General features: G+C 38.6%; 1 protein-coding gene across 1 annotated transcript in view; it reads right to left on the bottom strand.

Annotated features, from left to right (window-relative positions):
- Positions 1–1,580: 1,580 nt before the first annotated feature.
- LOC308704790 (solute carrier family 24 member 2) overlaps positions 1,581–16,981 on the bottom strand; it is a gene marked incomplete at both ends in the record, with an annotated part of 129,183 nt that continues 113,782 nt past the window's right edge. The window contains 4 exons of the mRNA XM_081389362.1: positions 1,581–1,830; positions 3,450–3,616; positions 4,824–4,913; positions 4,994–5,128. Coding sequence (XP_081245488.1) covers positions 1,581–1,830; positions 3,450–3,616; positions 4,824–4,913; positions 4,994–5,128 — 642 coding nt within the window. The remainder of the gene's footprint in view (positions 1,831–3,449; positions 3,617–4,823; positions 4,914–4,993; positions 5,129–16,981) is intronic.

The raw sequence follows: 16,981 nt of genomic DNA, 5'->3' as shown, positions 1-16,981 counted from the left end.
AAATAATCAGTAAAAAAAACAAAAAAAAAAAACACCTAAATATATTTTTTTGCCACTGTTTCCAATGGATACAAGTGGCAGCCAATAAACGTTACACACTTTCACCATAAACTGAAACAACAGAGCAGAACTGAAACTGAAAAATAATAAACAGTTATTATCTTTTAAGGTGTTTTGCTTTAACAACATTCAACATATCAATAAATAACTCCACTGTATCTAAAATACATTATAAGTCAATCTTTGTCTGTCATTTTATTAAAGCTATGGAGGTAATGGATTACAGACTAATTTAGCATTCCATTATGATTAAAATAATTTGCATTTCATAAAAAAATAAACATTAAATCAACTTTTTTGTTTGTTTATTTGCTATATTATAAAGCTGAATGGGTCTGCTGGCTGGATTATATTATGTAAATAAACAAAATATAAATAAATACCCATTAAAACGTGCTGGAATTGTCAAACATGCAGCATACACTGTATTTCTATTTACTACCACCATTACAAGAAAGTTTTCTCATGTGTGTTTAGCATACAAACATAATAGAAATATTAAAAAATAAATAAATCAGAAAATTAACAATGGCCATTAGCTCATGCAAAGTCAAAACTATTTTGAGGAATATATCAGTCATATCATGGAAAGATTGCTCCAGACCACTTATCAGTTATTAGTGCAGCACATTCACTGCATGAACAATTGGCCTACAGAGACTGAGAAATGACCAGACGCTGGCTGCTATAATCACAGCGTCTGTCTGGTTATAAATCCTTAGTGCCTCCTACAGAGTGATTAAAGAGCTGACGTGCCAGTGAAGAAATAATCAGAGGTCATTCGGAGAGCTCCATCCGCGTTGCTCTTTGGCTCTCGAACCACTGCGCAAACTGAACTTGCATGTTGTTTGAAAATTAATAAATAAATCTACAAAATCTGAGGTTTTAACACTGTCGATGAATCTCATTCAGTTAACATGATTTTGTACAAGAGTGTGTAATCAGTTATGAACCAATTTCAGTTTGGTGTACCGTTACAGCCCTAGTTTAAGGTCATCTCATACCTTCAACTGCACTTCAATGAGTGGAGCAAAAAAAAAAAAAAAAAACCTAAGCAAAAAGTGAAAGTAGTAATACTTTTATCTTATTTTTGTTTTGGGAAAAAAAAAAAATGCAACAATTTTTAAGTTTATTCTTAAACCGAAAAGAAAAAAATTCTACTGAAAATAAACAGATATAGTCTGTTTAGATATAATAGATATATTCTCTGAAAACAAGTAGACAGTTCTTTTTTCTGTTATCTCAGTTATCTTCTTTTAGGATATTTTTATTGGAAAACAAGAAAAATATTCATATTAAAACATTTGTTTAAGTGTGTAAAACCCCATAAACACACACATGCCAGAAACTCTTTGTCATAAGGTAAGTAAATAAATCACTACAGAGGTGAGGTAAAGTCAGCAAGGTACATGATTTTAGCTTCATGTTGGTGTGTGTGTGTGTGTGTGTGTGTGTGTGTGTGTGTGTGTGTGTGTGTGTGTGTGTGTGTGTGTGTGTGTGTATGTAAATGAGAACAGACGTTAGATAGAGATAGGGCAGGCGATGACCTTGTCCTCCAACAGGACGCTGACCACCAGGAAGACGATATAGAGCAGGAACATGATGAAGCCCAGCAGTTTGCTCATTTTCCACTTACAGGCGGCAATGGAGATGATGACGAAGATGAGCATAAGGAAGAGTAGCACGATGGCACAGAACAGGCCGTTACTACTCACCCTTACTGGGCTCATACTGTTTAAAAGGGAGAACAGAAGCCATGGGAACGGTAACCTGGGAAAAAAAGAAATGGAAGTTTAGGGCTCTGAACATCATAAATGTACAGAACAAAACATTAACTGAGTTTGACAAAACAAAACATTAACCAAGTGAGCTGCTTCTACAATCAACATATGATGGGAAGCAAATGTACGTGCCATATATATATATATATAGCAGATAGAAAGGCAACAGTATCTCAAATAACCACTCAGCACAACTGAGGTATGCAGGTACACAGCAGCAGAAGACCACACCTGGTGCCAATCCTGTCAGCTATAAGAGCAGGAAACTGAGGATACAATTCTCATGGGCTCACCAAAATTGGACAATAGAAGATTGGAAAAACACATTTAACACGGTCTTTCACCATTATTCCAAGGGGAGCAATAGTACTGGCTATCATCTCTTTTAACTTTTGGTGCACCAAGTATTAATGTCTCAGATTTTCTTTCATTAAGATGAAAAAAAATTATTAGACAGCCAGACTTTGACCTTATTCAGACAGACCAATAGGGACAATAGGGAATACTGCTCATTTCCAGCTTTATTGGTAAATATTGTCACAAGAAGAAGATGGAGCGTTCAAAAAAGTTTCAATGAACAAAAGTGTCTTTTAATGAAAACAAACTCAGGTAATATGCGACGATGAAGGCAACGTAACAACGTGCATAACACACATACACCAACAACCTACAAACACAGAGAGAAGGTGAGGAACTTAAATACACAGTGATAATGAGGAGATGACGAACAGGTGTGATGATCTGATGAGTGTCCGAGACAACTGATGACTGGCGGCAAACAAAGACAAAAAAACCCACACGTGACTGATGAAAACAAACTGAAAGTCCATGAAAACGGGACACTAGGAACAAACAAAACTGAGTGCGTTTGACAAATATAAGCGTGTCATCTGCATACATGTGGTAAAGATGTGGTCCATTTTGAAGTTCCAGTCATGTCTGGAGAATATGCTGGAGTTTGTTTTTGGATGAGTGAGGAGGATTTTTCTTGAAACCCTCCCAAACAACTCGTGGCGATGTAGGGGTTGTTTGATTTTTTTTAAGGCTTTCTGACCCTGAGACTCAACTAATCTCTGCAAATATCTGTGATCCTTGGAGAGACTTTGGCCACTCAAACTTTCCTCCTCGCCTTGCATTAAGACAATATATATATGCTCACCAAGGATGCATTTATTTGATCAAAAATACAGTAATAATTGTGAAATATGATTACAATCTAAAATAACTGTTTTATATTGTAATATGTTGTGAATTTATTGTAATTTATTCCTGTGATGCAAAGCTGATTATTCAGCATCATTACTCCAGTCTTCAGTGTCACATGATCCTTTAGAAATCATTCTAAAATGATGATTTGCTGCTGAAGAAACATTTTGTATTACCAATGTTGATAACAGTTGCGCTGCTTCATATTTTTGTGGAAACTGTGCTAATTTTTTTTTCAGGATTTTCTGATGAATACAAAGTTTAAAAGAACAGTATTTGTTTGAAATAGATTATTTATTTATTTATTTTACATAAATAGGGGTTTACTGTCACTTTTGATCAATTTAATGCATTTTGCAAATATAAATTTCTTTAACAAAATAAAATGAATAAAAATCCTACCCCACAGTAATGTCGAATATATTGGAGCCCACAGAACTGGACACAGCCATGTCGCCCAGACCCTTGCGAGCCACAATGACACTGGTAATAAGGTCAGGGATGGAGGTTCCAGCAGCTAGAATTGTCAGGCCCATGATCTCCTCTGTGATTCCTATAGTCTCTCCAACCTGCAGGAATATTAGCGCAAAACAACCAGACTGGTGAAGATCATAACTTGGCACAGAAATATTTGGCCTCAAATCCCAATTGGGCTTAACATCAGTAGCACACGGCACTTGGTGTTTTAAGCCCCCAACGGCGCCTTCCAGGCAGCAAAGGGGATGGGTAGGTTTAAGGTTGAGGGTAGGGTTAGCTGCCTCTAAGGAGCCATTGGGGGCTTAAAACACCATAGAGCGTAGCACACTGCCAGTTAGAGATCCAATAAAGGATAAAAGACCACACTTTCATGACTACATTTTTTTTAACACACTTAAGTACACTTTTAATAAGGGCACATTAAAATAATGTCAAATTAAATGCTTTACTTTAAAATAAATTTTAAATAATTTTGTTTAAAACCATCATGTTTAAAAATCTTTTGTTTTGCTATAAAGAAGTGCACTTATTTTGATGTTGACTAACATACTAAAGCACATGTAAAGTACTTGATTATAATTTTAAGTGTAGTGTGTTATTTGATATTACATTTAAAGTTAATATATTTTAAATGGAATAACTTGAAACATCATAATTAAAAATGTGTAATTGCAAATATGTGACCCTGGACATGGATAATTCTTTTAAAATTGAGATTTATACATCATCATTTATTCAAGCTGAATAAATAAGCTTGTTAGGATATGACAATATTTGGTCGAGATACAACTATTTGAAAATCTGGAATCTGAGGGTGCAAAAAAATCGAAACAAAATGTCCATTTATGTTCGCGATTGTGCTGCATTCACTCACAAAAATAAATGTTTTATATATTTAGAGTAGGATATTTACAAATATCTTCATGGAACATGATATTTACTTAATATACTAATGATTTTTGGCATAAAAGAAAAATCGATAATTTTGACCCAGTTGGCTATTGCCACAAATATACCTGTGCGACTTGTGACTGGTTTTGTGATCCAGGATCACATATATTTAAATACATGACATACAAGTTTCAATAGAACTTGTATTAAATTCTATTTTAATTTTCCATCAATGCTTGTCAGTACATTCAGCAGTACACTTTAACCAAATTACAAAGACAATAGAAGTAATTATGAAATTACATGTTCACACTTATAAGTATATTCTTATAAATGATATTATTTCTGTAATAAGTACTCTTTTTACCAGTATGCTGAAGTGTACTTTGCCAGCTGCAGCAGTCTTACCTGATGAGCCCACCAGACCATCAAGTAGGAGAATGCTGCGATCCAGCAAATCGCCCCCAGAAATGTCACAGGAAAAAACTTCTTTGAACTCTAAGGAAAAAACACACAAGAAGCGTCTCACAGTTACATCCAGCTTGCAATTGCAACACAACTAGTCAAAAAGTACTCACAGACTTCCTGACGTCTGGCAGAGTTATCCACAAAGGAAAGACTATGGGAAGGATTAAGAGATACGTGAAACGCTTGCGGCCGGTCTCTGGCCATGACAGGCTAAGAGGCTGATCATCCTCATCATCTTCTTCACCCTGATTGGAGAGAAACGTGTGAAATGTGAGCATTTCTAATTTTATCAAAGATGCACACGCACACACAAACACACTACCCACTCCAACACATTCGATTGCATCCCTGTTTCTAAAATAAAGGTTGTGTAAATCCCATGGGATGGAGGCAGTCGTGTCAGAACATGCCATATTTCAAGGCAGCTCTAAACCATGGTTATTATAAGTAACTACAACTAAAACCATAAAAAACATTGTCATTACTTGACATAAAATAAACGCTAACTGAAATAAAATACGTTTCTCAGTCTCATAAAATTTCTCAGTTTCATAGAGTTTAACTGTATATACTAAAATAAATAAAACTTAAAAAAAAGAAAAGACATTAAAAGCAATAACTATTAAAATGACAAAAACACATAACTAAATGATTAAAACGCTAACTAAAATTAAAACGAAAATGGAAAATACAGAACTAAAAAATAATTAAAAAAATAATTTAACTCAATGATACTAAAATAACACTGAAACACACAACAAAATTATATATATATATATATATATATATACATATATAATAGAATCTGTTTATAGAATCTGTTTACTAATATTTTTTTTTGTAAAAAGTGTATAGGTTCGCTAGCTACCCGAGGTATGTAGCCTATATTTTTTTCTGCACGACAATAATTGAATCTATGATGACTCAATAAGTGCAATTCACCTTAATTCCTTACGGTGGCAATGTCTGATACACAATCATGACGTGATGTTTCATTCATGTAACCTTTGTTTCCTGAGAAAGGAACAAGATGCTGCGTCATAGTATTGATGCTTCGGGAACACTTCTGCATGATTGTGTCTGAAGCACGTGTGTGAAATCAGTCCAACGGCAAAAAATAACGTCACAAACTTATCCAACTGACTCTGAGAACCCCGGAAATGGGAATAGGGTCCAACTGCGTAGGTAGATAACATAACGCTGCTATAAACCCAACTGCCCTATCACCCTCAGAGAACAACAGCCAGGCATTTGAAAGTGGTTTTCTGCAGTGAGCACAACGGAGACCCTCAGAGACGTGCTGTCAGCCTCCTCACCATAACCGCTGTGACGGAAGTCACTGAGACGGAGCAAAGACAAAAGCGTGAACTTATTAGGAATCTCCTTCTGTCTCTCGTGTTCTCTTTCTTCAGATTTTCTCTTTTAAGGCTCGTCAAAAACAGGTGCACTGAGTATGTAGAGGGTAATTGTGTTTGACAATTAATGTAAAAAATGTGTGTGCTTTCACACACATTTGGAGTGGCACTGGAGTGGTTACTATGGTGATGGGTGATGAGTTTTCAACTGATTCCCGAAGGAGGAGAGTTTGTAGAAGCGTGATGAATCTGAAATAAAATCCAATGCTTACAGCAATCTTCAATTAAAAGAGGTCAAATAGACCTGCATTGGTGACCATGATTTTTCCAAGTAGGACATAGCCGTGTTCCTTACACACTATTCATGTCAAACAAACATAGTCCCAATCGTAAGCCTCGACTACCCTTAAAATCAGAGCGAAATGTCCAATTACAAAATATGTTTCTGATTGGTTGGTTAAAAAAAAAAAATTAATAAATGGAAAAAAAAAATCTAGGACCAATATTTGGTAAAATAAAAGTCACAGTCAAGTATTACTCTAGCTATAAATATTATTTAATTAATTTGACATGGATATGTGCAAAAGTTTCATTTTAAGACCTTTGACTGCTTAATTTAACACGATTATTAATTACTTTAGCATATAACTACACAGTATACAATGGCTAATTGTCACCCTTGCGAAAATGAATGTGCACTTGTAGTGTACTTCAAATATTAATATATATATATATATATATATATATATATATATATATATATATATATATATATATATATTCTTTAAAATTGATTTTTTTTCATATAATACAATATGGAAAAAAAGGTATGGGATCAGCCACTTAAGTACACTTAAAGAGTACACTTTCATGGCTATGTACTAATGGACTTCATAAATGTGCATTTTGTATAATGTGAAATGAAATGTTCTATTTTATAGTACATTTGTAATCAACATTTCAATATTTTTCTGCCGTGCTTCAAAAAAGAACACTTATTTTGATGTGTTGACTAACATACTAAGTAAACATACGTAACATTTAAACGAGCACATGCAAAGTACTCGATTATAATTTTAACTGCAGTGTGTAAATCAATATTACATTTAAAGTTAAAGGGATAGTTCACTTTGAAATTAAATTTTGGTATGTTTTAGCTTACCTCAAGGGCATCCAAGATGTAGGTGTCTTTGTTTCTGCAGTAGTTTCAATTTTGATATGTTTAGGTCAAACCGTTCTTGTCTGTCAATCATATAATGCAGGTCTATGGTCACGGTCTCAAAGAGCATGCACAGAGTCCAAATTAAACAATTCCCCATTGTAAGTACACATTGATGGCCTAAAGGGATAGTTCACTTTGAAATTAAATTTTGGTATGTTTTAGCTTACCTCAAGGGCATCCAAGATGTAGGTGTCTTTTTTTCCGCAGTAGTTTCAATTTTGATATTTTTAGGTCAAACCGTTCTTGTCTGTCAGTCATATAATGCAGGTCTATGGTCACGGTCTCAAAGAGCATGCACAGAGTCCAAATTAAAACAATTCCCCGTCGTCCAAATTAAACAATTCCCCATCGTAAGTACACATTGATGGCCTAAGACATCTCACACAAACCGCTCGTTTCGTGTCTTAGGCCATCAATGTGTACTTACGATGGGGAATTGTTTAATTTGGACGACGGGGAATTGTTTAATTTGGACTCTGTGCATGCTCTTTGAGACAGTGACCATAGACCTGCATTATATGACTGACAGACAAGAACGGTTTGACCTAAAAATATCAAAATTAAAACTACTGCAGAAACAAAGACACCTACATCTTGGATGCCCTTGAGGTAAGCTAAAACATACCAAAATTTAATTTCAAAGTGAACAATCCCTTTAATATATTTTAAATGTATTCTGAATTGCAACATCATTACAAATCTGCAAATACTAATAATAAATACATGAAAGTATATTTTAGTGTACCATTAATGCTTGTCAGTGCCAGTACATTCAGCAGTAGACTTTAACCATATTTCAAAGACAATAGAGGCAGGCCGAATTATTAAATTACATATAACAATGTACTTAAGCCCTAATTAAGTGGGTTGAAAAAGCACTCACAATAACATGCCGGAGAGCAATTCATTCAAGAACGTTGTGCAAAGTTTACTGCAACAGTGGTGCAATGATGGTGCTGTAAACTTCACATAATTTTGATATTTCAGCATTTAGTTGATCTTGATAAGCGCTCATTGTCTCAGTTGTAAACACGATGGCTTTCTTCTTCCATAAGAATGTGTTAGTTTAATATTAATATTACAGGTTTTTAAACTATGCTAATATTTTAATATTGTGTTAGCTATTGTGCCTTCAGCTTGTTGTATTGTTTCAGTTTAGCAAATGTATCTACTGTTGCAGATATAGATAATCATACATGTGTCTAACTATGGTTGCAGATGCTCAGTCAACTTGTTCTCGAATGTTCATGGACCAGCTTTGACCGTTCCAATATGGTGGATGGTTTACGGCCCATAGAAACCGACTCAACTGAGGCATCTATTTATATATATATGTAGCCAATAGTCCGTGCGTGTTGTGTCTGAGGCTGAGACAAGGTAAATGCAAATTTAACAGCCTCTGAGATATGAAATACATGCATTTGCAAATACTGTATGTAATTTAAAAAAAAAATACATGAAATTATGCTGACAGTGGATTTTGTATTTTTTTTAACTTCAGGCCGTTGAATTATTAGAAAAATAATGCACACGCTTCGCGTCGTGACCGCATTACCACCTCGGGTGTGCATTATTTTTCTAATAATTCAACGGCCTGTCGTCAATTATTCCGCTTATACTACAGTTACCACACCTCGAAACACGTTTGTAAAGTTGTTGTCATTAAAACGCTCTTGTATGTAGGACTAATTTCTTACGCATCTAATCCCATGTCTCCGTTGCTAATTCCAAAACGTAATTTTAGAGTTAGTAACGGAGGTTTGAGCCACTGATAGCAGACTAATGCTGGGGACACACGACTAGCTGACACATTCTCTGACTGTTTTCATCGCAGCAGATTTTAAACACCGACTTTGAACACAGACTGAACGCGCTGAACACGCGTTTGGGCATGATCAGTCATCAAATTACATTCATAACATAACCGGCTTTAAAGTGTGTCCTCGGCTCGGCTTTATGCAGTTATTAGAGAGAGATGTTGCAATGAGACAGAAAAGCATGTGCGTCAATATTATTATTTATTTATTAATTCAATTCGTTTGAATTAATTTGTTCATTCTTTTTTTTTTTTCTATTATTGACAGATGGCAGTAGATTAGCCAAATAAAAAAAAAAATTAAAAAGCCTTTAAACAAGTAAGGCCTATCAATAATTATTTATTGTTATATTATCTGCAATAAAAATCCGTGCTGCAGGACTATCCATTTATTTAGTTTAATAAATTATTCAGTTTAATTTTCTATTGATTATAGATAGGAATATACTTTATTTATTAAAATTAAACTGCATGTTTCCATTGATTGTGAAGCTAGACATTGAAAATTGCAGATCAAGCGCATGGGGCTAAATGTTTTTTCTTGTTATGAATTGTATCCTATTTTCCGTTATTACAGTTAACTACGCGAAGTGATATGGAACTGTAATGCGGTCAAGACCTGCCTGGAACTACTTTAGCTGTGCGTTTCCCTGAAAATAATGCACACCTTAGAACGTTCGTCAACCAATCAGATTCAAGCATTCAACGGCCCTGTAGTATATATATATATATATATATATATATATATATATATATATATATATATATATATATATATATATATATATATATATATATATATATATATATATTATTATTATTATTTTTTTAATGTCTTCCACAATTGCGGTCAAATCTCAATCACACTGGTTAAGAATTGCATGTGTGTGAATATTCAAACTAGTTGTACACTATTTCAAGTCAAGATTTTAAAGTTAAGAATTCCATACAATAATTTTTACAGATATTTTCTGTTAAAGTAAAAATAAACCGTGAATGTAATTTAGTTTTGAGCTGTGCTTCTGGATGTGGAGACTTGATAAATAACAGCAACTTTTCTTTTCACTCTGTCACAAATGTGACCTTTCTTCAAGTAAAAATAGCTGCTTGTTGAGATTATTTTGAGGTTTTTTATGTCACCTTCAGCTGGAGTGTGTGTGTGTGTCATGGGATGGTGTCCTACAGGAGCAGAATAATTATCAGAACAGCACACTCATGAACACTCCTGCAGGTGTGAACAGAGCACCGCGGCCTCCTGACAGACGCAGATGGGGAACTGCAAGAGAGGGACAGAGCACTTAAAATACTTTATACGGGAAAATGATAGGAGAGACGAGGCAATCACTTGTGTCATTGAGATAAAGAAAAGAATGCAGCACAGGTGACTGTGAAAAAGCAGGTGAAGTAAAGCTGCTTTTCTACAAAAGTACAATCAACCAGGGGTTTCAAACTGGGATCTGGGACCCCCAGGGGCCCACAAGAGGGTGCTAGAGCTATTGAATTGAATAATTGAATATATATTTTTAAATAATATGTTTATATATTTTGTTTATATTATTGCGTATATTTTTATTTTGATGTCTTACACTTTCACCACCAAATATGGTATTGATATTATTTTTTTAGATTATTATATTGTAAGAATCTGTGATATTTCTACTTTTGTATGTGTCCACTTACAATCAAATCAAAACATTGTGCTTTTGTAAAATAAAGAAAATAAACAGGGTGTGCGTTCTGCCTCTCCGTCGCGGTGAACTTTTTTTTCTTGAGCACGTCTATAAACTGAAACAAAACTCAGCGAATACTTGTCACACATTTATGAGCCATATACCTTTATAAACATTTAAGTGTGTACTTTTAAATGATCGGATTCAAACTGAAAACAAATATTCTCTGTTTAAGTAATTTGTATAAAACCAACAAGATGTCCAGCTTCTCAAACGCTTCCTAATTATTTTTTAATTTACCACGCCCACTCGCGCAAAAGAGACTCACATGCAAATCTCCACATGGAACGCGATCGCGCTCATTAGGCCTACCTCAAAAACAAAACACCAAAACACTTCACAAGTCTCTGCTTTTAGACGCGCCTGAGCTTACATTGGATTTACATCAGAAGAAGAAGAACGCGATTTGAAGACAAGAAAGATGTAAGGTAAGAAATTCTTACATATTAGTTTGCTGTTGTTGCATAAATTTCACATTGCAGTTGAACTGTTGCTAGATATATGGTGAATATTATAATATTTAGACCCGTGTTTACTGTTGTGTTTGTGGATATCTGCTCAAACGTAGATATGTATATGGTAACCCTAATGTTTTATATTTGAGCGCGATCGCGTTTGAATGTATCATATTTTGCAGCGCGATCGCGTTTGATTTATTTTGTGATCGCATTTGAATGTATCATATTTTGGATCGCGATCACGTTTGAAAAGCAAACGGCTTCATGTTTTTACTATTATCTCATTTCATATCATCATAATGAATGGAAACATTTGAAGTAACATGATAATCAATATATTTTTCTCTAGCTTAGTTGTTACTAAAATCTTTTGGAAGATTTATACTGCTATAGGTATAAATATAAGTATATTTATCCAGCACTGCGGCATAGCTTATGCCTACAAGGCACAAAAAACCTGGTGTTCATTATATGATATATTGTTGGAAACATTTGTGTGTGTGTGTGTGTGTGTGTGTGTGTGTGTGTGTGTATTCTGTGAATTTTAAAAAGCAATTTTAACCAGAAAAATCTAAAATTTATTCCCAAAATCGTGCAGGCCTTTCCCTTGATATCAGTATGTTCACTTTTTTTTTTTCAGGGCCCAGATGCCACTGAGGACTTCAACATTCACATGAGTACATGAACCTGGTAAAGTGAAAATCAAACACCTTGGAAATGAAAGGTATGTACAATGTTTTTAGGAATGGCACAAAGGTATAAGTGCTTTTTGGCATTTGTTGTGTATCTTTGGATTATGTTGTGTTGTAAATAAATCCAAACAATTTAAAAGCCATTCTTTTTTAAATCTTCTCATTTACAGTATTGTGCAAGGTTGCTCAGAATGACAGTGCCTGATAGCTCCTAATAGGGCCGTTAGGGGAGGGTCTTTGTCTTTCTCAGGTGTGAAAAGCTATACATATTAATGACCTCCGCATAAAGCTTTTTCACACAAAACACGTCGTAAAATTTTTAAGTCAATATATTGTCTTATCTGAATGAGCAGTCGGGGTGATTTTCACATAGTTTTAGAGCAAATATTCTAGGCTACGTGATACAATTTTCAAAAGTCTTGTGAAGAAATAATCAGTATGGGTTTCATGGCCTTATTTCAGTGAGAATTTTTTTTTGTATTTTCACAAACCACGCATAAATGTCATTATCTCAAAACTACAAACTTTTACATACATGCTGCTGATATATTATTATGACCGCCGCTAGCATAGCTAGCGAAAGCGGTCATATAGGGATTGTCAAAGTTTTTTTTTTTTTTTTTTCCGTCACCTTACTGAATTTTTCGTCAACGATACCAGGGACACCGAAACACCGGGGAACATGAAATTTGGTGAGCATGTAGCCCCACTAGACTTCTAAGGAAAAATTTCGTTTGGTCCCCGGGGGCCACTCCCCCCCCGCGCTGGGCCCCCCCAAACCCCAAAAAATGCAGTTTTTCCTAAATAACTACCTGAACCGTGGCACCGAGGATGAAGAAATTTTTATGGTATGTTGGTCTACTAGACTTTTACGGAAAAATTTCATTTGGTCCCCGGGGGCCACTTCCCCCCCCGCGCTGGGGCCCCTGTAAATTTTTCGTCAACGATACCAGGGACACCGAAGCACCGGGGAACATGAAATTTGGTGGGCATGTAGCCCCACTAGACTTCTAAGGAAAAATTTCGTTTGGTCCCCGGGGGCCACTCCCCCCCCGCGCTGGGCCCCCCCAAACCCCAAAAAATGCAGTTTTTCCTAAATAACTACCTGAACCGTGGCACCGAGGATGAAGAAATTTTTATGGTATGTTGGTCTACTAGACTTTTACGGAAAAATTTCATTTGGTCCCCGGGGGCCACTTCCCCCCCTGCGCTGGGGCCCCTGTAAATTTTTCGTCAACGATACCAGGGACACCGAAGCACCTGGGAACATGAAATTTGGTGGGCATGTAGCCCCACTAGACTTCTAAGGAAAAATTTCGTTTGGTCCCCGGGGGCCACTCCCCCCCCGCGCTGGGCCCCCCCAAACCCAAAAAATGCAGTTTTTCCTAAATAACTACCTGAACCGTGGCACCGAGGATGAAGAAATTTTTATGGTATGTTGGTCTACTAGACTTTTACAGAAAAATTTCGTTTGGTCCCCGGGGGCCACTTCCCCCCCCCGCGCTGGGGCCCCCGTAAATTTTTCGTCAACGATACCAGGGACACCGAAGCACCGAGGAACATGAAATTTGGTGGGCATGTAGCCCCACTAGACTTCTAAGGAAAAATTTTGTTTGGTCCCCGGGGGCCACTCCCCCCCCGCGCTGGGCCCCCCCAAACCCAAAAAAATGCAGTTTTTCCTAAATAACTACCTGAACCGTGGCACCGAGGATGAAGACATTTTTATTGTATGTTGGTCTACTAGACTTTTACAGAAAAATTTCGTTTGGTCCCCGGGGGCCACTTCCCCCCCCGCGCTGGGGCCCCCGTAAATTTTTCGTCAACGATACCAGGGACACCGAAGCACCGGGGAACATGAAATTTGGTGGGCATGTAGCCCCACTAGACTTCTAAGGAAAAATTTAGTTTGGTCCCCGGGGGCCACTCCCCCCCCCCGCGCTGGGCCCCCCCAAACCCCAAAAAATGCAGTTTTTACTAAATAACTACCTGAACCGTGGCACCGAGGATGAAGAAATTTTTATGGTATGTTGGTCTACTAGACTTTTACGGAAAAATTTCATTTGGTCCCCGGGGGCCACTTCCCCCCCCCGCGCTGGGGCCCCCGTAAATTTTTCGTCAACGATACCAGGAACACCGAAGCACCGGGGAACATGAAATTTGGTGGGCATGTAGCCCCACTAGACTTCTAAGGAAAAATTTCGTTTGGTCCCCGGGGGCCACTCCCCCCCCGCGCTGGGCCCCCCCAAACCCAAAAAAATGCAGTTTTTCCTAAATAACTACCTGAACCGTGGCACCGAGGATGAAGAAATTTTTATGGTATGTTGGTCTACTAGACTTTTACAGAAAAATTTCGTTTGGTCCCCGGGGGCCACTCCCCCCCCCCCCCCCCCCCCCGCGCTGGGGCCCCCGTAAATTTTTCGTCAACGATACCAGGGACACCGAAGCATCGGGGAACATGAAATTTGGTGGGCATGTAGCCCCACTAGACTTCTAAGGAAAAATTTAGTTTGGTCCCCGGGGGCCACTCCCCCCCCCCCGCGCTGGGCCCCCCCAAACCCCAAAAAATGCAGTTTTTCCTAAATAACTACCTGAACCGTGGCACCGAGGATGAAGAAATTTTTATGGTATGTTGGTCTACTAGACTTTTACGGAAAAATTTCATTTGGTCCCCGGGGGCCACTTCCCCCCCCGCGCTGGGGCCCCCGTAAATTTTTCGTCAACGATACCAGGGACACCGAAGCACCGGGGAACATGAAATTTGGTGGGCATGTAGCCCCACTAGACTTCTAAGGAAAAATTTCGTTTGGTCCCCGGGGGCCACTCCCCCCCCCCCCCCCCCCCGCGCTGGGCCCCCCCAAACCCAAAACAATGCAGTTTTTCCTAAATAACTACCTGAACCGTGGCACCGAGGATGAAGAAATTTTTATGGTATGTTGGTCTACTAGACTTTTAGGGAAAAATTTCGTTTGGTCCCCGGGGGCCACTTCCCCCCCCCCCCGCGCTGGGGCCCCCGTAAATTTTTCGTCAACGATACCAGGGACACCGAAGCACCGGGGAACATGAAATTTGGTGGGCATGTAGCCCCACTAGACTTCTAAGGAAAAATTTCGTTTGGTCCCCGGGGGCCACTCCCCCCCCCGCGCTGGGCCCCCCCAAACCCCAAAAAATGCAGTTTTTCCTAAATAACTACCTGAACCGTGGCACCGAGGATGAAGAAATTTTTATGGTATGTTGGTCTACTAGACTTTTACGGAAAAATTTCGTTTGGTCCCCGGGGGCCACTTCCCCCCCCGCGCTGGGGCCCCCGTAAATTTTTCGTCAACGATACCAGGGACACCGAAGCACCGGGGAACATGAAATTTGGTGGGCATTTAGCCCCACTAGACTTCTAAGGAAAAATTTCGTTTGGTCCCCGGGGGCCACTCCCCCCCCGGGCTGGGCCCCCCAAACCCAGAAAAATGCAGTTTTTCCTAAATAACTACCTGAACCGTGGCACCGAGGATGAAGAAATTTTTATGGTATGTTGGTCTACTAGACTTTTAGGGAAAAATTTCGTTTGGTCCCCGGGGGCCACTTCCCCCCCCCCCCCGCGCTGGGGCCCCCGTAAATTTTTTGTCAACGATACCAGGGACACTGAAGCACCGGGGAACATGAAATTTGGTGGGCATGTAGCCCCACTAGACTTCTAAGGAAAAATTTCGTTTGGTCCCCGGGGGCCACTCCCCCCCCGCGCTGGGCCCCCCCAAACCCAAAAAAATGCAGTTTTTCCTAAATAACTACCTGAACCGTGGCACCGAGGATGAAGAAATTTTTATGGTATGTTGGTCTACTAGACTTTTACGGAAAAATTTCGTTTGGTCCCCGGGGGCCACTTCCCCCCCTGAGCTGGGGCCCCCGTAAATTTTTCGTCAACGATACCAGGGACACCGAAGCACCGGGGAACATGAAATTTGGTGGGCATGTAGCCCCACTAGACTTCTACGGAAAAATTTCGTTTGGTCCCCGGGGGCCACTCCCCCCCCCGCGCTGGGCCCCCCCAAACCCAAAAAAATGCAGTTTTTCCTAAATAACTACCTGAACCGTGGCAACGAGGATGAAGAAATTTTTATGGTATGTTGCTCTTAAGGGCCCACATCAACCTAGCCCATAATCACTCATTTGTGATTTGCGCCCCTCCCATAAAAAATGAAAATGCAATATTATTCTGCTTTAATCGCCCCTATCTTCAGTGGAGATGTTCAGAACTGCACCATATTTCATGTGTATGATTAACTTGACATCCTCTGGGGGTATCCTCTGCTAAGTTTTGTAGAATTTCATCCATGGGGGGGTATAAAATAAATTCATTTATGTGCACATTTAGTGACTGTACACTCATCGGCCTGTAGATGGTGCTGTTGAGCGAAGGGTTGCTGGTTTAGGATGATACTGTCACACACACACATGCAGGAATACAAAGAAACGCAAGCATGCACACACACTGACATCCACACGCACAGACACACACCCATACACACACATACAAATCCACATGCACAGACACACACACACAAACACACAAGTGCACACATGTACGCACACATACATACACGCACAGACACACACACACACACACACACACACACACACACACACACACACACACACAGACACACACACACATACACAAACACACACACACATACACACACACACACACACACACACACACACACACACACACACACACACACACACAGACAGACATGCACATACTATTACTTTTTTTAGGTATATACATAAACACGCAATACAGCCAAATTACTCCACGTCATTTATTTTTGTG

This window comes from Scardinius erythrophthalmus, assembly GCF_964197995.2.
Source record: "Scardinius erythrophthalmus genome assembly, chromosome: 2".
NCBI lineage: Eukaryota > Metazoa > Chordata > Actinopteri > Cypriniformes > Leuciscidae > Scardinius > Scardinius erythrophthalmus.
This window is presented reverse-complemented; position numbering and strand designations above follow the sequence as displayed.